We start from the raw sequence: 25,291 nt of genomic DNA, 5'->3' as shown, positions 1-25,291 counted from the left end.
TTGTATCATATTTGTTATACTGTGAGTTGTTTATAAGACACTATAGGACCACCATGAGGCGCTGTTCATATTTGGATGCGATGACGTCATACGGGGCGGGATGACGTCACAATGGGGGACGGTACAACATTAGCATAAATAATGACGTCACAATGGCGATCCGTGAATAAATGAGCGTACAAGGTCTGAAGGGGGTCAATTTGAATGAGGATGACGTCACAATGGGGTACTGTGAATACATTTGCATACATTAAATTGATTTGAATACGAGGTCGTAACAAGGTCACGGTGAATGCACTTGCATAAATTACCATCATTTTTTTTTATTATTTTTTTTAATTATTTTGTAATTGGACGAGCATGGACGTCACGAAAGATTTTTCAGAATGTATCGTAGAGGATGCTCATACACACGCACATACACCCACACGTCATACATACACGTCATTTTTAAAACTAACGGAGTTTATCACACAAAAGATGGGTAAAACTAGATCAGTTACATGGAATATACATTTTTTTTGTTTAATCAAAAAAACTGAGTTATATAGAAGAATGATATTATTTAGTAATATATAAGAATAAAAAAATGACATTTTAAAATGGTTGAAATACATAGAGTATACATTTTGTAACACGATTAAGTATTCGATCATGAAACTGACAAAAGATGGGTAAAACTACTAAGATCAGTTACATTGAAACATTGAAATAAATGGAATAGGGTTAGGGTCAGCAGAAAACTCGCCAAGTGTCCTACATTTCACTGTACTCTAGAGAATAAATGATTGGTATGATTGACATGCTTATTCTATATATGCTGTTATATAATGTCAAAGAGTTGGGAATTAATTTCGCGTGTTGATAACATGATTTCACAGCAGACTAAACACATTTCGGACTTTGATTTAAATCGTCAAAACAGTACACGTGTATAACGCTTGAAAAATGTTCCAACCAAATCTGGAAAAATGCGTTGAAATGCATCGTAACACATAGTAATTTTACCACTTTCAGTTTCGGACAAAGCTTGGTCAATATAGAGACGAATTTCATTTGACTCAGTATCTTCATCGGCGAATCCATAAGATAAACACAAATGCTGCCATTGTGAGCCATGTTCTATATATGGCACACCAAAGGCAATTGGCTTGAATAATGCGACGTACTTTTGTATAGATGCATTCAGAGACGATTTTTTTTGATAATAAGTTTATCCAATGGTTTCCTGTGCAAAAATACAAAGTAAATATCTATATAAAATTGCACGCATATTAATGTTAATCACTGGTAAACGTTTAGCAGATTGAACTGTATTTACAAAAGTCTCAAAAGTATCAGTTTGCAAAATCACTAACGAATTGACTAAACTGCTTGGATTTTGATAGTCACCCCACTCTGAACGAATCTATATAACAGCAGGGGGAAAGAGGTGTCAGAAAAATGAGCAACAGATATTTGGATTTTGAAATAAAACGAACATACCTGACAAAGCGGTTGATTTGTGGTAAAATCTCATTGAACTGTTTCATCGTTAAGGATACACCATGCCTGCTGGGGTAGCCGTTATAGTACTCATGAATATGTACATAAGTACGCCGGCGAAACGAATTCTCGGTCACATGCAAATGTTGATGGGGCACAGCAGATATGTGTAAATGTTCTCACCTCTCGGTGACATCCGGCTGTAGGGCGCATTGTACCACTGTCAGATGATTTAGGTGTAGCCAGCAAATTCGCAACTTTGCGTCGTTTAATACAGCCAGTTGAATTTTAGGAACATCAGGCTCGACTTGTGGTGTAGCAGTAGTAGTGGTAGACATACTTTGTTCTTACGTCGAAGGAGTCACGTCCTGTAGGAGACTGCCAGAGAAACTGCTTAAGTATGTGTGCAGCTGATTTGATGCCATCTTGCAACAACGGTAGTCAACTGTAATATCCAAATCATGTGTTCAAGTTCTAAATCTTCGTCGCTGATTGGACGTTACAATTACGTTACAGAACATTTTATTTATAGAAGTGTTGAATAAGACACGCAACATGATATAACATTCCATGGAGCCACTACACTTGGTAATGACATAGATAAATCACTACGTTAGCTATAGAACTGTATATGGTACTAGATAAACGTCCCAAAGTTGTTTTGTTTACTAGAAAGGTATGTTTTTTGGCAGCATTTTTTGTATTAATTTCCATTGCACAAAAAAAGCAGCAAATACTGTTTCTGAAGCACAGAATTTGTATAAATTTTTCTCCCAGTAATTCACACAAACTGCAAATCAAATCTTTTACTGCAACCAAAGTTGTTGATACTTTGCATCCGCCTTGATGGATCTATTGTGACATATTTTGACATCGTTATACTGACCTTGCATTCTTGCTACAGTTACTGACCCTTTCATACCAGTTCAATTTCCGTTCACTATTTCATCCATATTCCATGATATTTAATATTTAAAACCAATCTTTATCTTTACACAGTCAATCTAGTTTTCACTTTTCTAAAATTATCTTACTGATCAAAAGACTTGTCACTCCCATCATGCAATCTGCCATAGTAATTCTGCAGACACAAGGGCGATTGCCAGCATAACTACAAATAACCTCGCTCTCAGGAGTTGTTATTCTCACAAGATACAACATTTCTCAGAGCCATTAAACTTGGCGTTGAAAAACGAACACTGGATGAATGTGTCTGATTGGCGCAATAATCCAATTTTATCAGACCACACAGGTGTTTACAGTAAAATAAACAGATCCCATCGGTTCTTGGATCCAGTGGAATATGATTGTCTCATTATCTAAGGTGTTGAGGGTGTCAGGCCTGTGTCAGGATGGTGTTATCAAAACACAAATTTGTTCGAACGTATTTAGACTCGTGAATTCATAGTTTCAGCAGTATGTCTAAACGACATCGACCCATTACACGGGATGAAATGACGTTCACTGATAAAATAAGGTAATGGATTCATTTTTATTTTTTTGTTTTCATGTTGTAAACACTAGCCAATACTTTGGGATATGTTAGTTTTTCGTATTTTTTGAAAAACTATCAGTTGAAACCAGGGGAAGCGCCCACCCATGAGCCTTTGCGTTTTTAAAAAAATGCGTTATATTTGTTATGCTAGGAAAGACATTGATATAAATTGGCACAGAAATATTAAGTCTAAGTGGGTAGAAATGTATAATAATGAAGACTTGTTTACAAAAAAAACGAATACTACAATGTTTTCGACTGATGTCATACCATGGTCATTCACAAAGAATGCCTGGACCCAGCGAATCAGTGTTGCGTACCCCTCAGCTTTAAACAATAATTATGTGTGGTGTTACATTTTCCCAATTAGTTAGGGTGTTTTTTCACTGGACTTTGACCTTGTTTTGTCATGAAGGTCAACATATTGTATAGCATTACCGTCAACGTTTCTGAACAACTTTTGCCGATGTTTCAACCCTATATACTGTATCTCTTATTTTTTTCACAAACAGGCGACTAAATATCGTCACACTGTCAAAAAAGTGAAGCCATCATTACAAACTGATCAAAATCTCTCAATCATTGTTCATAAAACTTTGCAACGTTATTTTCCCAACGCTAACTTAAAAAAATCTTTTGTTTTATTTATTTATTTATTTATTTATTTATTTATTTATTTATTTATTTATTTATATATTTATTTATTTATTTATTTATTTATTTATTTATTTATTTATTTATTTATTTATTTATTTATTTACAACCATTTTAAAATTTTATGTGAGGGGAAAAAAATAAAACAGGATAAAACATGTTTTTTAAATTTGAATTTACAGGGAGAGCAATACACAGCTTCAAACTTTGTCAGACCTAGAACATGAATGTGGTATCCAGCCAGCCAGCAGCATAGCTACTCCAGATTTCAATCAGAAGTTAAAATGTCTTATTAAATCTGGCTCCAGCTCACACGTAACGTAAGTATGGTAAAACGTGTGAAGTCCATTGAAATTCGTTTTGTTCTTTTTTTTCTATTTTTCTTTTTTTTATAGTTCTACAAGTAATGGTTTTGCAACACCTAAGTCCTCTATGAAAATTCTGTACCCTATATAAGATAAACACAAATGAAATGAACACGCCTACCCACCCTCCGAGTCCAATATAGCCTGCTAACCGTCCATCTACCTCAGGATATCAACACGGGGGTCGTAAAGACCATGTAAGGTAAGGATACATTTAAAAATATGCGTTCGAAAATAAAATGGATGCGCGAATTAATAAAGACCGTGAATTAATCGAGTTATTACGGTACTAGGTTTTACTAGTATGACACTAGAAACATTTTGAGGAATGAAAAAATATGTCACCATAGAAACCAGTGTTAAAATACCAGTTTAGACAATTTTTAATGAAATGTTTACAATGTGTCTCAAAGAATTGTTCTGTAACAACAATTTTTTAAACACTTTTGGTATTCTGAATTGAGATATATTTGGCGTATGAATAAATGGATAGAAACAAATATATCATAACAAAAAAATAATATCATAAAAACAAGATGATGATTGATTTTACAGATGAAATTGTAAATCCACGTAGCGAAAACAAATATGAAGAAATTCTCAAAAAGTTAATTTTCAACAGAGGAAATCTGTAGGAGGGTTGTTCACCGAGTACATCATCATGTTTCTGAAAATGTAACAAGAGTCTTCTGGTTATCCAGAGTGGTGTCGCACTGAGGAAGACCGAACCATCTACATCCAAAGGTACTACGAAAGAGAAGGTATTGTCTTGGACAGAAGCAAGATAACCACCAATCCAGGCCCCAGAGCTCTCGCCAAGCTAAATAATCTCAACTCATTCTGATGAAAGCTGGGACAGAGATCAAACTTTGGTCAGAGCACGTTTGTAGAAACGGACGCCAAATTGTTGGAAATGTTGATAGATAGTATAAAGGACGTCACAGATCTTTCTTTTGTCTCTGACGAAATGTTACATGTCCAGCACTGCGATAAAGAAGACTACATTACCGAAGCACCCCATACGAACGTTGTAATGGCTGTCATGACGACGAGCTATGCCCGACTTAAACTCTACAGTGTTCTGGAGAAATTATGTAGTAGAGTCCTGTACTTTGACTCAGATTCCATCATTTACATCCAGCGAGCTGGAGAATGGGATCCACCAATGAGTGATTATCTCGGAGAAATGACTCAAGTGGATAATTACATCACACGAAATGGTCAAACTGTACCAACAAGTTCTGCGCAAATACATGCTGTTGCGGGAGAAGAAAAACAAACTGATTCCAATCTCCGTTACACAGCAATTACCCAGCGCTGTTGCTGCAGCCGATCGAGAATCTCAACCTAACAAAGATGGTGTGCAATTGATGGCCAATCCGTGCCACGCCATCAATTTAGTCAATGATTCCTTGCGTAAACGGAAGAATTTCACCCCCATAGGTTGAAGAGAATTTGTAAAATGTTCCTCAAGACCTTGTTGGCAATACGGAACGGTGGTCTTACATGCATAGCATCACACTCAAGGGGAGAGTTCTGCAGAGATATGGTCCCCACGTGGTTTCCACTCACATTCATCCTCGACACACTTGTGTGACGTATTAAATAGAACCTCATTACATCGCCTCGATCTCACTTTGGTGCAGTTGGTCATGATGAATCCATCTTGTCCCGCTTTGCTTTCATTTACCAAACGTATCCACTGCCCCTGCACCTGTCAAATAACCACGTCCGTAAATAATGACGAAGGAGATGGGCACCGTCCTAGACAAACTGTTTTATGATGTCCAACGTCATGAAAGTTACGGGGGTTTAAATTCCCTTTACGCTGCCGTAAAAAAAACTAAGAAAGGGAATAAGATCGGATGTGGGGAAGTGGTTGAGTAAACAGCATACATATACTCTGCACACCCCCTCTAGACGATTCTTTAAACGACGGAGAGTGGTGGTTTTCGTGGACGAGCAGTGAGAAGCCGATATATGCTATCTCTCCTTAATATACAGATACAACAGAGGATACAAATTCTTATTGACGTGTATCGGCGTTTTTCAAAATATGCTTTCGTCTTACCTTTGAAAGACAAGAGAGGGGCGTGTTTGGTCGAGGCATTTCGGAAATTACTTGAGAAGGGGCGGCAACCCGACGTTTTCCACACGGACAGAGGAACTGAATTCACAGACTTTTTCAAAATTATCTCAAGAGCGAAGACATTAAGTTCTTTACTAAAGGCAATGAGACTAAAGCCAGCATTGTGGAGATGAACAACAGAACCATCAAAGGAAAAATGTTCAGATATTTCACGAAGAACAACACGTGTACTTATCTGCCTGTATTAGACGAAATGGTACATTCTTACAACAATATCCATCACAGAAGAATAAATACCAAACCCTCACTCGTTACCTACGCAAACCATAAAAAAGGTCAGAGACATATTATACAGTGATCTAAACACAGAGAAAAGGGGGGAAAGAAGAAGAAGATTTATAAACTCGGCCAGAATCAGTAAAAACAAACACGTTTTCAAGTAAGGATACTTCTTTAATTAGACCAAAGAGGTATTCACATTGTTGGACGCCTCAACACGCAACCACCTGTTTAAAAAATTTCAGATTACAACAGTGAAATGTTGGAAGGTAGTTTCTACGCAGAAGAACTTCAGAAAATCGTGAAGGACGATGATGCATTGTACGTTGTGGAGAAAGTGCTGGGCAAGTGAAAACGTAAAGGCCATGTGGAATATTTCATTAGGTGGCGAGGGTATGACAATTCATTTAATTCTTGGATTGGGGACATTTATAAATACGGTTCACACACACGATGACCCGAATCATTTCAAAGACCATCATGTCGGACAATGTCAAACTACCAAGAACGCTTTCGATAGATGGCAATTGGGAAGTAGCATTGGCCAACATCCACTACCCAAATTCGTGGTACAACGTCGTACATGACGAAAATAGGATCTTTCATGATGCCTCACCCAATCTGAGAGATCACAGAGAACTTAAATTAAATCTGGGCTACTACAATTCGACCGAATAGATTTTAGATACGATTCAAGAAAGAGGTCTGTCAGATGAAATACTGATGACATATATTTCGAGGTCGAGGAGAGTGACCGAAGCGGTCGAAGAAGGAGCTTGTGTAATCTTCATGGGTGGATTGGCCGAACTGTTACGATTCCCCTCAAATACAACAATTACAAACGAAAGACGCACTAGTCCCTACCTTGCCGATATTAGAAGTTTGTATTCCCTCTACGTGTATTGCAATATAGTCGAACACCAAATGGTCTGTGACGTTTCCGTACCTCTCTTGAGAATAGTCAATGTTGAAGAGACCCTTGAATAGAAGGTGCATTTCAATGCAGATCGTGATGCTGAGTTTTCACAACGCTCGTCCTTCGCTAGTGCGAAGAAAAAGAAAAATTAACAGACATCAACCTTACACCCCTCACGTGGGGGGTTATAGAAATTACTACATGCATCAAATTGGACGAGGATCTGTATTTTCTGGTGCAAGACTACAACGCGGATATAGAATCGGAAGTATGTTTTCTGGATTGGCAGGATCGACCACACATCTGTTAACACAAGGTTTGAAAGCAGTAGCAAAATCAGCGATCAGTGCGGGTTTGGGTATTGCAGATGACGTTGTACAAGAGAAATGCGCAAAGAAAGAACTCAATCTCTTTTTACTATTTCTCCGACACAGACAAGAATCGAAAATGTAAGTTACGAAAGGATAAACCCGCTCACGAATATATCCGATGATCGAATTCGTAGCACTTTCGACCGGAAGTGACTACATTGATATTGGTTCTACGCTTTTGCACATCAAGGCTGAAATCACGAATGCCAACAGAAGTAATTTGACCGTGGAAGCCACTGTAAGGCCTACGAACTTGTGGTTGCATTCCCTTTTCAATCTAATCGACATGTACCTGAATGAAAAGCAGATTGCGGACGCATGTCCCACCTATTCTTACAGAGCCATGATCGAAACGCTATTGAATTATGGAGGGGAAGCCAAATCAATGCAGATTGGTGAGGCGATATTTGACACCACTGGAAAAATGAATGTTGCAAACCTGAGGGCCGATGATGGTGACGCTAGCATGGGACTCAAACATTGATACGCGTATACATCACTCAGTAACACAATCGACATGATCGGGCAAACACACAGAGACATATTTTTCAACCAAAGTATTTACTCAATGGGATAGAAGTTAGACTGAAATTACATCGAAGTAAAAAAATTCTGCATTCAAAGTAGTCATCACCGACGCTACTCTCCTGGTGAGAAAAGTCATGTTGAGTCCCAGCGTTCAACTGGGACACAATGAAGTGTTGAAACAGGGTACTGCAAAATACCCCAGCGATCGATGCGTTATAAAAATCGTTTCCATCCCTGCTGGTACAATGTCATTAAACAAGATTTGATATTCCTCAGTCAGTTGCCCAAAAGGATTATCCTGTGTCTGGTTTCTAATGCGTCTTTCAACGGATCCTACGAAACCAATCCATTCAACTTTCAGAATTACCATATCACATCACTCGTCCTTAACGTTAGAGGTGAGCAAGTTCCCGCAAAACCATTGAAATTGGACTTCACAGCGGGTAGTGGCAGAAGTTGCATCATGGCTTATTACACTGTTTACTGGTACAAATAAAATTGGCAATGGCATCACTTGCGACGAATATCCCGAAGGGTACACAATCTTCGCATTTGACCGCACTCCCAGCGATTATCACCTCAATTTTATACAAGAAGGAAAGATTGGTCTTGAGATTCAGTTCAGACAAGCATTGACTGAGACTGTGTCCATTTTGGTTTATGCTGAATACAACAACGTTATCAAGATAGACAGAGACAGAAACGTATTTTAGCTGTGATGGACACGAATAAACTGGATCATGTTCTGTCGACTAATCCGTACAATAGAAATGTATTCTTCAGTGCTTATGCTGGAGATCAACTGCCTAAGGCAAAAGTATCCCGCAGCGTTCATATCAAACACCGATGACAGTAGCGGAGGCGGGACACATTGGGTGTTTTTTTATCTGAAGGATCCCTACCGCAGAGAATATTTTGACTCATATGGTAGTCAACCCTATTACGTGGAATTTAAGAGATTTCTCGATAAAAACATTTGTACATGGATATACAATCATCGTCCTGTATTACTTGCTGTGCAGATGTTGAGGGGAACCTATGAAGTCCGTAGCCGACTCTTTCACGCGTGATAGACATTTAAATGACATTTATGTGAACAGATATATCAAGAACTTTACCGGACTATTCTTTTTTTGATTATTTACTCAAACAAACAAACAAAATTATATTCCATGTAACTTATCTTAGTAGTTTTACCCATCTTTTGTCAGTTTCATAATTGAATACTTCTATGTATACTCTATGTATTTCAACCATTTTAAAATGTCATTTTTTTCTTATATATTACTAATAATAACATTCTTATATATTACTCAGTTTTTTAATCCATTTTTTTTATTATTTACTCAAACAAAAAACAAAAAAACAAAAACAAACAAAAATGTATATTCCATGTAACTGATCTAGTTTTACCCATCTTTTGTGTTTCCAAAATGACGTGTATTTATTAGCATGTGCGTGTGTGTATGTGCGTGTGTGTGAGCACCCTCTACGATACATTCTTAAAAACCTTACGTGACGTCCATGCTCGTCCAATTAAAAAATAATTATAAAAAAATAATAAAAAAACAATTGATGGTAATTTATGCAAATGTATTTACGATGACCTCATTACGACCTCGTATTCAAATCAATTTCATGTATGCAAATGTATTCACGGTATCCCATTGTGACGTCATCCTCATTCAAATTGACCCCTTCATGACCTTGTACACTCATTTATGCTAATGTATGCACGGATCCCCATTGTGACGTCATCATATATGCTAATGAATACACCGTCTCCCACTGTGATGTCATCCCATCCCATATGACGTCATCGCGTCCAAATATGAACAGCGCCTTTATAGTCGTCCCTATAGTGTCTTACAAACTACTACTGTGTTTTCTCAAAATCAAAAAGGCGAATTATTCTGAATTATGTCTGGAACTATTGTATGGAATTTAAATTTAAAGACATTTGAAACTGATGTTATACATTATTAATCCGGTACATAAAGTTGTTTAAGACATATGGAAGAACCCTCCATTCCTTTACCACCACCCACCACCCTGAGAAGGGGGCTGCTTATGGTTTGGGTTCCCTCTGTTTGTCCAGCCGTTGATTTCAGTTGATAGACTGATTTCCCCCAAATTTGGTACATGGTTGATACTGGACTGTCGACAGTCCACTGGCCTAATGTACTTTTGTATCCTAGACATTCAAACGCCGATGGGAAATGCACAGCATTTCACGCGAGAGACTATAGTCCCGGATGACTGTCCCCGTCTGCAGATTTATAGTTATGAAGAATTCATAGTTGACACTGACGTAATGAAATAAATTATATTAACATAATGTATGCAATTTGTTATACATGGCTGACCTCCTGAATGTGATGGTTATTATGAGCACTCCAATCTGATTAAAATCTGTAATGTATAAGCTTTAATTATTTTGGCTATAAATTTATTTTTATTTCATTTGTCATTACTTTTGATAGTAATGCCTTTTTATTTTATTATTTTACAGGAATAAAAACAAATATATTAGCAAATAATACAATAAACAAACAATAATATATCCCAACAAGGATCTTATTTTAATCAGATTGCAGTTACTCCAACCAAAATAACAAAGAAAACTATTAAATTGCATAGAACCAAGGAAACAACGTGCATTGTTTATGACAGTCAAATAGAAAATATAGAAAATTGGGGGAGGCTGTTTTGTGGGATCAACAGAGCTACGACATACGGAGAAATCGAATTTGTTGTGGCAGAGACGATCGATCTACATTTTGCCAGCTTGTATGCGTGCAGAGAATGTGGACAGAGAGCGTCGACTCTGCATAAACACATGGATGAGTTCAGGAAGAAATTTCAACAAACTAAGTGAGAGTTATTGAAAAAGTTGCAGGCATTTTCTTCTAAGAGAATGGCAACTAAAAGTTCCCTGGTTTCGAAACGAGTACTTTTGACAAAACGAATGTCAACACGGCACGCTGACGAATACATTTATCCCTTTTGTGTAGTTTGCGATAGTGTCTCGCTGGCGTTCTTTGCAAGAAATATCATGGTAGTCTAAACGTTCCAGCATATAATGCATATTATAATACATTCGTCAAGATTTGTTTGTGCATTATATAAAAAACTGCTGCGGAAAGTGTCGCAGTCACGTATATAGTACAGTACTGTCAAAACAAACGTAAGCCGTTGGCGATCTAGTATCCAGCGACCCCTGCCCTTATTCACGATTGGTCACAATAAAATGACAGACATTTCGGCGAATATCATTTGCATATGAAAGTACCCGGATCTGGTAAGAAATATTACCAGTGAATTGTAGCCTCTGACTGTCGGTCGTACCTAACGGCACTTCATACTTCCGGTCCCGGCGTTCGCAATTTATTCACACATATTACGTTCATACACAATATTTATTAATAATAACAGATTAATATTAGGTACGACCGACTGTCGACATTCTAGGTTGACGCATGATGTTATACATATGCCCCAATTTATTAGCTCCGCTGTCGACTTTGTCAAGAGGAGCTTATCATACGAGTATGGTTATGTCTGTTTGTCCAGCCATTGCATTATCTCAGTTCATAGACTGATTTCCACCAAACTTGATACATGGTTGATGCATGATAGTATACATATGCCCCAATTTACGAGTGATTATCCTCCGGCGTCCGTCGTTCGCATCTGCATCAACTTTTTATTATTTTGACTTCTTCTAGAAAACTACAAGTCTGATTGTTTTGATACTTGGTGTATATGTACCTTGGGCTGACCTCTCAGGGTTGTTCATTTCGTGATGATATTTTTAATTCTCTAATTATGGTGAAAAGTGATAATTTTGACTTCTTGTTGAAAACAACAAGAACAATTGCTTTGATATTATACATATATAGGTAGATCTCTCTCATAATTGTTCATTCCGCTATGATATCTTCAATTCTTTAATTGAAATGTACATTGCTATCATCAGAGCGATTTCGGCCGCGAAGCTGCCTATTTTTCTGCTCTGATACAAAGTAGCAGTCCATATATGACCCCAAAATACCCTAAAAACCTACATTTTATATGTCTAGAGCATTATCTTCAAGTTGTGCTTGCCGATTCTGAATAACCCCCGTTTTTGACAGTATAATATTTCATGAAGATGCAACTTGATTTTTGTTAAGATTATATGCAATATGGTGACCAGCAGCCATTTTGTTTTCTCCTTTTTCGCACATTTTGTCTTATATCTCAAATGTATGCAGGCAATTGTGTTCTAGCACTTTAAGAGACTATCAAATCAAATGAGTTACAATCAAATCAAATATGGTTAACTGTCAGCCATATCAAAAATTTTCGTCTTTTTTGGCACATTTCTGCTTATCGAAAATATATCTAAAATTTGAGCTGTCCAATTATGTTAGGTTTCCTCAGAGGTTTATGAAGCAATTATTCAAAATTGGTATGGTAACACGTACCTGTCTAAGATGGTCAACTGGCAGAAACTTTGAGGAAAATCTGCAATTTTCATCTTTTTCTTTTTGCACAATTCTTCATACATACATCTCAAATTCACACAATCCATTTATACACAAATTTTGAACACATTTGTGTTCTAGCACATCACCAAGAATTGATCTGAAGATTTTAGCACCCGTTCAGTCAAATTTGACACGCGCAAAACATTTTAGAATAGATGTTCTATTCATTTCATGTTCCATTTCAAGATGACTGAATAGCGGACATTTTACTTAAAATTACAACAACATTGAACATTTTGTCATTCCGGAATTTTGTTAAAGTTGTATTGTTGACAACATTTTGTTTGTAACCTTTTGACGTGTCAAGTAGTATGTGTACTGTAATACCACATCAGATATCCACATCAGATATTGAGAAGTTTCGTGCATAGACTTAATTGTGAATAAAGTTCTGATCTGATCTTTGGTCTAGTAACTCAAAATTGAAAGGGATTTCAACAAAGTTTTTACCAACAATACAACTTTAATTTGCCTTTCAGTCTAATACATTTAGTGACAGTGTAAAACTGGAACTTGCACTTCTTCAAAGAGTATAAGAATAGAACAGGCAGTGACTTTTAACAATGGCCTGTTTATTGCAAGTCACATATTTCAAGTATGTAATTGATTCTAATTATGTTGTTAATTAAATTGATCTGAACTGAATTGTTCTAAAAATAGCTGATATTTATGTTTTTACCCCAAATCTGATCAAAATTAGTGAAAAATCTAAAAGTAATTGGCGTACATCTGCAATCCTTTCAGTGGGACTATTCTATAGTCATGCTTATTTATGCAGGAGGAATTATTATTTGCCTTATTTTTTTAAGCATTAATAATTTTATTCTTAATTATTTAACATTTTTTTTCAACATTTTATATTTTTTTAATTTGTTTTGAGTGTATTATTGACTTTACGTCACCTGTATTGTGTACGGTCCAAATAAAATATCCTATCCATTCTAAACTCATCTTTATATAATATCACAACTCGAGTTGACCGCTACCAACTTGCAACATGACGCCTATTATATTGAATAAATCTGCTGAAACGTAATTGATTATGTGGTTACGAATTATTTCATTGGTTAATTGAACATCCTCCTTTCCTGTACAAGGTTATGGTGATATACTTTCACAGAACAACTATTCTGCTTTAATCAAAGCAAAAAAATGGCTGGTGGACTGTTCACGCTACAAAGGTAATTAGGGTTATTATGTAGGTTAGGGGTCACACATTTGAAATAAAAGGATTGGCTAGAAGAATGTGACCGATGCAAAATTTGTTCACGTTGTCTTTGTCTTTGTTATTATTATTTTTATTATTATTGCAGCAACATAAATTAACAATTTCAAAATAAGATGTATTACATTCCAAAGGACAAAAACAAAAACAGAATAGTACAAACAAAATATGCAGCTAATCCAAGGAGAGATACATTTAGATTATTAAAGACTTAGTTAAAAATATCATGCAAAAAGCCGTCCCATTTCCTTAAATGTTTAAACTTTATTTTTCTGGCGGCTATATAGTATTTCACTTCCTGGATTTGTGATTACCAGAATGTAATGCATGGTTTAGAGCATTGACAAGAATCGGGCCTAATTTGGTCCAGAATTGTTTATATAAATCAACTGGTATACCTTCATTTTCAGGGGACTTATTAACAGAAAACGATGTAACAGCTACTCGGGGTTCGGCAAGATTAATAGAGCATTCACAATAATTAATCATTCATATGACAAATGTGGCAAATCAAAAATATATTCTCTAAATCAGCTTGATCCTCCCCGACAGAGTAGATAAACGTGGCGAAAAAAAGTGGAAAAAGCTTTAATTTGTTGGTTATTCATTTTTAGGAGATTTCACTGTTTCCCTTCATGACTAATTATTGAGTTAATCTGATTTTTCTTTGCATTAGTTTTTCAAACTGTAAAAAGAATTTCTAAACAATCGTCCATATTTTTTTCATTGGTTCCAAAACGACCCCCAAAACGATCTCTGCTATTATCCAGAAGCATGTATATTCATGCAATATTTCAATAATTTATTTGTTTAAGAAATTGTCTATACTCCCGGCATATGTATTAACCAATATAATCGCATATTCTCAATATTCATGTCTATAATTAAATATCTGCTATTAGGGTCAAAATAACTTTGTAAGTATCGTAGTCTGTAATCTGAATAGTATCACTTCGTAACTATCACCATGCGAGAATAGAACACGACTCTTACACTCTCCGTCTTAATTGAACTGTGCGTTTCTTGTAAAATCACAATATTTGGTTTTAGATTTTCGATCCAGTGAGAAATAGATTTGCATTTTGATAATCGCCTTAACCCTCTAACAGTTAACAACAAACTATTTAATTGATGCATAGTAATAAATCAGATAACATATTACTCCCTAAAATGAAAAACAGGGCTGCGTTTTTTTAAATTTACACAATGAAATGAAATAGAAGCAGTAAATTCCGATCATGTAGTTAGATATAGGGCAACGGACTCCCGAGCCCGAATACAAGTTCAATACAAGAGAATGGCACTTCTACAATAAATTAATACCGTTTCTAGAAACAAAATCGAAAGTAAATATTCATGTCAAATTACGTACGTGATAGGTACCGTTTTAATTTTGGTGCTTGATGACATGATCAGAAACGTTACTAATGACAGAAATAATATTACTTCTGCCAAAATATCGCTTTTTCCACACTTTATTCCATTTGAGATTACCCATTTGTTTATTTGTTACCATCCGACTCCTTGAATTCATAAAAACGTAAATTAAAACTTCTTAGGTAGCGCTGCATACTCACGTTTAGAGTGGAGTTGGAATGGACTTCTTTGGAAAGTGCAGCTACCTCAGTGCTCAGTCGTTTTGTGTGGAGATTACAATATGTCACGTCTGCCGATAGAAATTCCAACAAACAACTAAACCTAAATGCTACAGTACAATATACAATGAGGGAACTGGGCGTACCCTTCCCTGCGTCATGCCAGGGATCGTGGACAAGGCCCCGGATCAGTTTCAGTAAAGCCGTAATCAAAACATATATGGCTGCACTGATTGTACACGCACACCAATTAGGGCGATCCATCAATGTCGCCGGTCATCGCCCTGTGTCTATTTGTATATCATTTATTTAGAAAGCCTATCGCTCTTATAACAATCGGATATAATGTAAAGCTTTAAAGGGTTCAAATGTCTCAAATAAATATATTTTTTATTTAGTAGTAGATAAAAAGTAGAAATAAATGGAAATGAATGAGAACACTTTTTCCCCTAGGCTCTTCCGCGTAACTCAAAACCGAACTCCGAGGAGTGAGCTGCAAGGCGAATTTTTTTTCGGTGAATAGTTTATTATTTGAATACACGATAATTTAAACTCTGTCACTTCGTACGAGATTGAACCAAATACGACAGATGAATTAGTTGATAAGAGTGAATTTATATATTACAATAAAAATATAAAGCTTACAGAAAGAGCTTTCAATTAGCTAGAATATTAAAAGGCATGTCGTGTGATGCAAGTATTTTTAGCTATCACTGTTTGAGAGGGATTATTATACCAATCTGAGCATTATCAAGTATAGTTTCAATCTGAATATGTTCTACTTTAGTGTCCGATTTGTCAAGAAGTATACTTTTTTTCTAACAAGTGTGAGGGAGGAGTTGCTTATATTGGCTGAAATAAGATTTATACCTTGATGCTTTTTGGCTTAAGCCACAGGCGGATTGAATTATATCAATGGGTAAGCTTCGTATAACCATTGATGTCATGAAGACGGAAACAATATTTCAATATGCAATATTTCAATGACATGTTTAAGAAATTGTTTATTCTCACGCTCCTCTATTGGGGCATATGAAGTAACCAATATAACTCGCTTATTCTCATTATTTACGTCTACAATTAAATACCCTTCCATCTTGAACGTTGAATTAAATTGTTACTCTACCGTACTATCTTAAACGTTAAATTAAATTGTTACTCTACCGTACCATCTTGAACGTTATATTAAATTGTTACTCTACCCTCCCATCTTAGACAAAACATTAAATTGTCTTGGAGGGCACAAATGGGATGAAATAGAAAACAGTCAGGTTCTTGGGAATACTATTAGCAATGCAAGATCCATTCATGTATATTTGCGTATTCAAACTGATAACGGCTATTCCAGCATTCATTGCATTGTTAAATTTTGTCTTTCAAAATTGATCTGATAAAGCAGAAAATATGGTTGAATCATTTTTCAGCCGCATTGTTTTGCGTTCATACTTTATATAGTGTTTGACCAAGGGGATGGGTGATGTTACCCGAATACTACGCTACTCTGCTTAGGTAAAAAACTGCAGGGATGGAGAAATATCTGAGATAACGTTAACTCGAAACTCTGGGTGATATTCAGAGAACATATATCACGAATACATGGTATGCATATGTTTCAAGTAAAGTGCCGAGAAACGTTTTCTGTTCCAAAAAAAACCTACAAAATGTCTGCAATGTATATATCACGTGACCTCCTCAAAACTGTGTCTATTTTTAGAAATGACGACACGGGGAAAATGGTCGTTGTACCGTAACTGGTATCACGCTGAACTGCACTATACTCTGAGTATAAAACCAGTATTAACTCGAAGCTGTCATTTGTACAACCAGGTCGTAGCTAATAACTAAGAGTGCCAACACAGTGTGATTTCCTACAAATGAACATATACTCACTGAAATTGAAGCGTAGCTCTATCACTTCACTGTATGTCACTCCTGAAATTGTCTGACCAAAATAGAAATGCTAACATACTCGCGAAAGTGTCACTTTCTAAACTATCGGGTTACGTATATCGACACCGTTAAAATATGATGCAACAATGGCGGACACTTCAGCGTGGCATAAAGATGGCAATAAATTTCATTTTATCTTAAAATCAGTCAGTGATCTACATTGTAGCGCAATTCCAACTTGCGTTGATGTAATATACTCGTCATTTAAAAAAAGGATTGTATTAATTGTATTTTTACAAACACATCAATATTGCCAACAATATTGTCTTAATAATTTAATGTCCAATTATGTGCAGTTGTCGCCATATAAATGCTGTCTGCTTTATTATCGACAATAGTAATATTCCTTCTCTCTTTACACTTCACAAAGCCAGGCACATCATATCAATGATGATCTCCAATGAAATATCTTACGTGAACACTTCACCTGTGTGTGGGGGGGGGGGTACAGCTGATACCAGTTAACGTGATGTGTATGGCCTGTCTGTGATGTGATGAAAAGTCTGAATATAGTTATTTAATACCAAGCTACGCATGCCATCACGTAAAATTGCGATAATACAATCCCTTTTGTCTGCATCGCAATATCGGGTGTGCGAGGTGCTCATTTATTTGGCTTATGAATGTATTCGACATAGTCCCATATAGTAAATATCAGTGAATATTTTATTGTATTACGCGTGTGCACCAGCTGACTGTGACCGTAGTGTTTATATAGGAGGCAAATTCTCCTTTTCGCTGTAAGCAGACGTCCTCCCAAATCCGCCACGTCTCACTGACCAACAAAGAGGTTTATTTGAAGAAGGAACTAAAGAGTATTATCGATGTACATAAATGACTTCGATGTCAAATTATTGACCAATCAACGTAAAGCATGTAATTTCCGTATAACCATAACACTCACATGACTAAATCAATGTAATACTTCCTAAACCTTAATTGTACTTTGCTTATCCCATCGTCATGGTAATCTTAGAATACAAAATAGTCGTGTTTTATAGCATACGACATATGAATGCATTCCTTATATTCCCGAATAGTAAATATCGGTAAATAAATCACATTTACGTTATTACACGTGTGTGCCATATTAATATAATGCATATTAATAATATATATATCGATGGCATCAGTTTCAGTGTCAAATAATTGACTGACAAAATGTTGAGCAATGGCTGAGCATTCATGAAATATTAAATTGTTATTTTCCCCTCCCATCTCAGACGATACATTAAATTGTTACTCTAACCACTGATGGCTATTTTAGTAAGATAGATGAAAGTAAGCATTGATTGTGATGCAATTTCCGTTATAACACGTTAATGGTCAGCTATTATAGGGTGTATCCGGGGGTACTGGATTTAGGGTGGGAGTGCTCCGCACCCAGTTGAAAGCTTTTGCATTATTTAATTATACAAAATATTTTTCACACAAAAACCACAAATTGGCTGAATTGTGTTAGCAGTTGGTCTAATATTGCCCCCAACAGGTCGTTTAGATGTCAAAGTTTGGTATTTTTCCCCCGATTTGTAGGAAACTGAAAAGTCTGTTTTTCATCTTGTCTCTTTATTTAGTTTCAATCCATATTTAAGATGGTTGCCCCCATTAAGTAAATATCAGTAAATTAATTGCGTTTATTCTATTATCACGTGTACGCCAGCTGACGCCATGTTTTCAAGTGTTGTTTGAGGATAGATGTTATTGGATACTGAGTAGACTGGCAAAGTCGGGACTTCTTGTTTGTTTTACAAAAAAAATATAATTGATTGTCAATTTAGCCTTTTTAACGTGATCGCGAAAACTAGCTCGACTGCGAAAGAAATCCCGACTGGACGCATCTGCAGGCGACCCCCTGCGTTGGAGTGAAAACCGGAGCGGAATCACTCCGGTGATTATGCTAATTAAAAGATGTTGACTAGCATTGACAACGAATCAAAGTGCAGTTGTAACGTCATCTCTTATCTATGTGACCTTTCACTTCTGAGGTCCCGGCGATTTTGAAAGACTACTTATATACATTGGAAATTTAAATCGAATTGTGTTCAGTAAACATGGATGAAAGTATCGCCGTTGCACTTAAACAAGTTAAAGCATCCATCTCTGCGATCGAATCGAATCAACCTTTAAAAAGTCACGTTTACTTTCAAACACCCACTCATGAATAATCAATGACATCATGAATTAATATCAGTCAAATGCCCGCAGATGTGTCCAGTCGGGATTTCTTTAGCGGTCAGGTTAGTTTTCCCGATCACACTGAAAGGACTAAAAAAACAATTAATCATTTCTTTTTGTAAACAAAAAAGAAGTCCCGACTTTGCCAGTCCAGATACTGAGATGTGTAGTTCATCACTGTTAAAATATTATATTAATTTTATAAATATTATTTTATCTTGAGGTCAGTCAGTGATCTCCATTGTAGCGTACTGTATGCAAGTGTCACAACATCTATGCTTACCAAATTCTAAAGCAAAATCTGAAAAATATTATAATAATTGGTTAAATTAAATATAAAATTGTTAAATTGTTATTTTACCCTCCCGTCTTAGATGATACATGTTGATGCACGACTCAGTTTAGAAATGTAATAATAAATCTCCGCTTCTCTTGATGTTGTTGTACAAGCATTAAAGGGCGATGGTCGTGCAGGTATGAGTGAAGCATTACCAATAAACATTCAAAGCATTGTTGTAGCGATATACCTCTGTTTCCTTGATTTATTGCAATGTACAAAACAGTATTTTTGGTGAATATTCATGACAAACCACTTAATTGTATTATTTAAATCGTATATCTATAATTGTAGGAAGAAAGGTGTTAGGATAACTTTTGTTGTCGACTGTGTTTGTTGACATGGGTCTCATAATTCACGTGTACTTTCCACTTATTCTGCTCACTTAATATCATCTTCTGGATTTGAGATGATATTTGCCCATACATTCAGTAATGATATGCTGAATAATTTCTCCAACTTGTTGTATCGACATTTCACTCTTAGCTGAGTGACCTATATATTTTTGTTTGTTTGCAGAGCAGATGCACCAGTATACACGCAGAGGTTAGACTCTGAAACCCTAGCTAGCTGCACAGAAAGGTATGCCATACTTATCATCGTGACATACGAGATCAATGAGTTCTGAATGTTATAATAGCTAAGCAACTCATCTATAACTATGCTGTATATTTGATTCTGAATACTATAATGAAGCATGGTGCAGTTCACTGGATAAGGTTTCTGGCTATTGATCTTATGAGTTGAATTTGTTATGAAGGAATGATTGAGACTTGCAGAACAAAATCTACTTTTGATGAAAACATTGATTGCCTTTTATGAAGCTTCCCAAAATCTCTATGAAACCCTGCATGATTTGGAAGTTAACATTTTTAAATGTAATATTGCGTATCAATGAAATAAATTAAACGATAATAATGACAAAACATATTGAATTAATCCAGTTTTATAGGCATGACAGGCAAATGAGAATATTTTTGTTTAAGTGATTGGTTCAGATGATTTGTTTACGGGTAATACATAAGTGCATACATAAATTCTGAGATGGAATAACATGAATATCAATAATATGAGGTTATTACGAGGATACCGAAAAGTATGCACGAAGACAGTACAGCGAAGTATCGACCGACGCACTGTCTGGGTGCATACTTTGTGGTATCCTTGTAATAATTTTATTATTATCTGATTATACACCTTTTCTTCCTACTGATACATCATTGGAGTGCCGAAATCCAATAATTTAAGAACATAATCAGCGAACTCCTTTGTGTGGAGTCCGGTCAAACCCTGGTGGCAGCAATGTTTGTTTTTATTATTAGATGATGTGCGTAATCATTCCATATTTCGAATTCGCAAAATTGCGGCACGTTGTAACTCATGGCGTTACGGTAACAGATGTACAACAATTATTCAGAACACTATTAATAATATTTTGACAATAATAATTATAATCATGGGTTAGATGTAATGTGTCATATTACTCGATTAAATGTGTTGTCACGTCTGCATTAGTTAATTTACAGGCAGTATTTTGTTGCAGTCACTACTAATTTTGATATTTGACGGTGGATGTTGAGAGAGTGTCTTAGTTGTATATCTATAGAAAAGTGAAAATAAAGATACCACCCAGTAACATTAAACGTGTCGTGGCATGGGGTCATCATTACAATGTCAAAGAGACATTAACATCTGTGTGTATTAGTGGAAATCTTTTTCTTTTTAGCAGCGTATTCGTGGTTGATATCAGACCATTTATAGCCTTGTGCATGTTTCTGGTGAATGGATCTACCTTTAAATGTAACTTGTCCTGTTGAGGTCGTTTGAATTTACCATTAATATCTGCTAGAATGCAATCAGTTCTCGGATATTTTGAGCTAATGTTTAAAAATTTAGTAATTCTGTTCATTTCACTGAGTAAATTTTCTTGTATATCCTCAAAGTGAATTACTAGTAATGGTATATTACTTTCTAACCAATTGTTTGCAAATTCTTTGTATCCCCGGACCTGTACGTCGACGTATTTTAACCAACCTGAAAACAAGCAAATACGTTAGTATTGGTAGTTGAACAAGTTCAATTTACAATTATAAACCTCATAGTTATGGGTGAGTATTATAAACCTCAGTCAGATTTATAACCTCTCAACCGCAGCTGTCAGATTTAGAATTGTAACCCGTACTATTACTGACTTTTATTCCTCTGAAAGCAACACTGCTTATTCACTACTAACTTGCATATGAATCGTTGGCTATAGTTATACTAAAGAAGGAGAAACTCTTTATCAGCGGGATGTACAATTTTGTTCCCACTTTGTGTCATGGAATAGCAGCAAATGAATCTTGGTTTTGTTACTTTATTGATTATGTACATAGCTTGCATAGCTCGACGCTGAACATCACAATCTACCAAGGCGAGTGTACAATTGTCATACTTTTTAGGCCATATTAGGAAAATATTTTGCATTGAATAATCTGTAATAATGATACTAAATTGATGAAACTCGACCTTCATGAAATCGAATCATCGTCCATTTCAATGATTATACGAGCATGTGTTCCGAAGTTGGTGTGAATTTTTATTACGGTGACTCAGTTAAGAAAGGGAACGCGAACTTCAGAAATACTGGACGTGTGAACATACTGATGTGGCGCATTCGTACTGCTAATACTCGGCTACTCAGCAGTGTCATATCATACAGACAAGTTTGTATTCTATAATGCTATCGTTACTATCGTGCACGGTCCCTATAGGTCACGCACCACTAATTAGAACTCAATTAGTCTTTGGGTGAATTTCTCCATGATAAAGGATTACAAAGATCAAATTATTGTGTCATTCCACATTTTTTTTGTAGGTATTAATTTATCAATGTTTTGGTTTAGAAGTGTGTAGCATATTTTACTTTTACACTGGTTCTCATATTCAAAGACAGATACTAAAAAAGGCTGAATAAAATGCGTCGCCCGGATGTGCTCACTGGTTGCGAAAATTGTGAGCTGGGTGTTTTGTTTTGTTTTTTTTTGCGTCAGATGTCTCGTATCTTCATGGATGATATTATTCCTTTTTAATGCGCATGCTCACATCTATTGCAGCCATTTTTCAGCATTGTCGCGCTGTTTCGAGTATGCCAGTTATCAAAGTGTATGTGGTACGAGTTAAGCCATGTAGGTCGTTGAAAACACGTGTATTTAGGAATGGGTATATAAATAGAAAATTAATAGCTTAGAAGTGAGTATGGTGTACGAGAGGTGGTCTGCACACCCTGCCCTACCCACTTAAGGTGGAAGTAGCCCCCGGGTTGAAACTACATGATAGAATTCTAGCCAGTAAACACATGTTGGCCACAAACTCCTACAAAATGGATTGATTTGTTTAGCCTCTCTATTTTCAATATTCTCAGAAACGCAGCCAGTTTGGAAGTGTTTAATTGCCCAGACCCACAGGTAAGTGGTACTTGTCAGTAAACAAAGCTACGACACATGTCAGCTGTAGTAATTTGAGTACAACCCGTTACAGATAAAACGCGGTGAAAGAAACCCTATTGATTTTGAAAGTTTGCGCGCGGATTTAGGGGAAGGCGCGCCCCTCCATCAGCCCACACAAAAAATCAAACTGACAAACCCAGCCCACCTTCTTCCACGTCAACAGCAACGCGCCCCTTTACCGAATTTCTGGATCCGCCAGTGAAGGCCCATGTCTTCAGATTGTTTTTCTTCGAAACAAATATTTTGTACTGGGTAAACATCCCTAACAATCTATGACTGATGTCTAAATCAATAATTATGTTACACTTTTAAAACAAATAAACGTTATTATTGTTTTGACCTTATTCAATACGACGAATATCCGCATACGAGCTTAATACGTAGTAGCGCCCTCTATGCTCATGAATCGTACAATCAAGAGGTTTCATGAAATACATGTAGAAGTTTTACGAATATAAATAAATAATTTACCAATACGAATGGTGTTTCAACAAGTACAAATGAAGACTCATGATACAGATAGGAATGATGGCTTCACAAACAAGATTTGTAGAGATACTAATGTATGTTTAACGAAGATAAATTTGGGTTTTACAAATGAAAATTTACAGAATTTTGGCGATTTAAGTAGATATACCAATGGTAATTTAACGGATACAAATAGAGATATTATATACAAACATACAAATGTATGTTTTGTGAATATTAATTTTTCGAATAAAACCATTCAATTTTAAATATAAATTAAAATCGTTGCAGGTAAATATTTTATCGAAAATTGCAACACTCGGCCTTCCTTGTGTGGCCATGGTTAGTATACTTAATTTAATATAGTACAAATTTATGTGAAGTTTAATAGAATGGTAAATAGTTGAACTTGACCACTTAACTCACTGAATAGTCCCTTAAAATAGTTGTTGCCAGTGCATTGACTAGCAAATCTCCCAAGTACATGATGCTACCAGTGTTTCCAAAGGCAAATTAGGGGGTGATTGATTATTTAGTGAGTTGCATCTGTATACAATTAATGGAATGGATAATAGAGAACTCATACCTTTTTATGATTAAAATACAATTGCTGATATGAAACCTACCTTCTCCAATGAATGATTCCATTGGTGCGCTGCTCGTTTTGGTTGCCCTTTCTCGGTTGAACTCTGCTAGGAAAGATCTATACGGGTTTCTAAACAGCACAACTGCTTTCTCGAATAATTTGATATGTTTTTTGTCATACTTGTGTGTCTTGACAACAATAGTTCTGCCGTTTGTCATGTTTTCTTTTGAAAACCTCAAAACAGTATAAAACATATTCAAAACATTCATAAAAATGCGATGACTTTTTGTGTAATTTGTTTTGTTTGTTTTGTCGATGCTCCATACAGGCTAAAGGGTGAGAGTATATATGCTGTGACCAGCACATTTTTTTGTTTGGGAAAAGTGATATAAGGACGAAAGTGTTTTTTCCGACTCCCATGAAGCATTTTTTTAAACTGAGGCACAATATTACCTGTGACTGTAGATTGTATTTCTTGTTTAATTACTTTAATGCATATACTTAAAAAGTAACACAATTGACATAATTTATTCGCCATTTTCACGAACTATCACACGTACAATTCACAGTATAGATGTTACAATGTTTCATATTGCTGTTTTTATATCAGTGTTGATACATTCGTTACCACGTGATTGTAATTCTAATATTGCTAATTAAAAGCTATGTTGAGATAACAAGATGATAATATAATATTTGAAATTGAATGACACAAATGTTTCTAACAAAACTAGTGAAATTATGAATAACAGT

The 25,291-nt window shown here is 35.9% G+C and overlaps 1 protein-coding gene across 1 annotated transcript; it reads right to left on the bottom strand.

Annotated features, from left to right (window-relative positions):
• Window positions 1-21,662: 21,662 nt before the first annotated feature.
• On the bottom strand, window positions 21,663-24,756 carry LOC146735484 (sialate:O-sulfotransferase 1-like). Its single transcript, XM_085505875.1, has 2 exons — window positions 24,579-24,756; window positions 21,663-22,030 (listed from the first exon to the last, which is right to left on the bottom strand). Exons 1-2 carry the CDS (start codon window positions 24,754-24,756, stop codon window positions 21,663-21,665), a joined length of 546 nt encoding a protein of 181 aa, XP_085362001.1.
• Between the last annotated feature and the right edge of the window lie 535 nt (window positions 24,757-25,291).

This window comes from Saccoglossus kowalevskii, chromosome 12, assembly GCF_978046115.1.
Source record: "Saccoglossus kowalevskii chromosome 12, keSacKowa6.1, whole genome shotgun sequence".
NCBI classification, from domain to species: domain Eukaryota; kingdom Metazoa; phylum Hemichordata; class Enteropneusta; family Harrimaniidae; genus Saccoglossus; species Saccoglossus kowalevskii.
This window is presented reverse-complemented; position numbering and strand designations above follow the sequence as displayed.

Bases quoted from the DNA above. Each gene is read 5' to 3' on its own strand.
- LOC146735484 (XM_085505875.1), bottom strand. From the start codon at position 24,756: ATGACAAACGGCAGAACTATTGTTGTCAAGACACACAAGTATGACAAA. The intron at 22,031-24,578 runs GTAGGTTTCATA...GCTTGTTTTCAG, and splicing joins GGAATCATTCATTGGAGAAG to GTTGGTTAAAATACGTCGAC.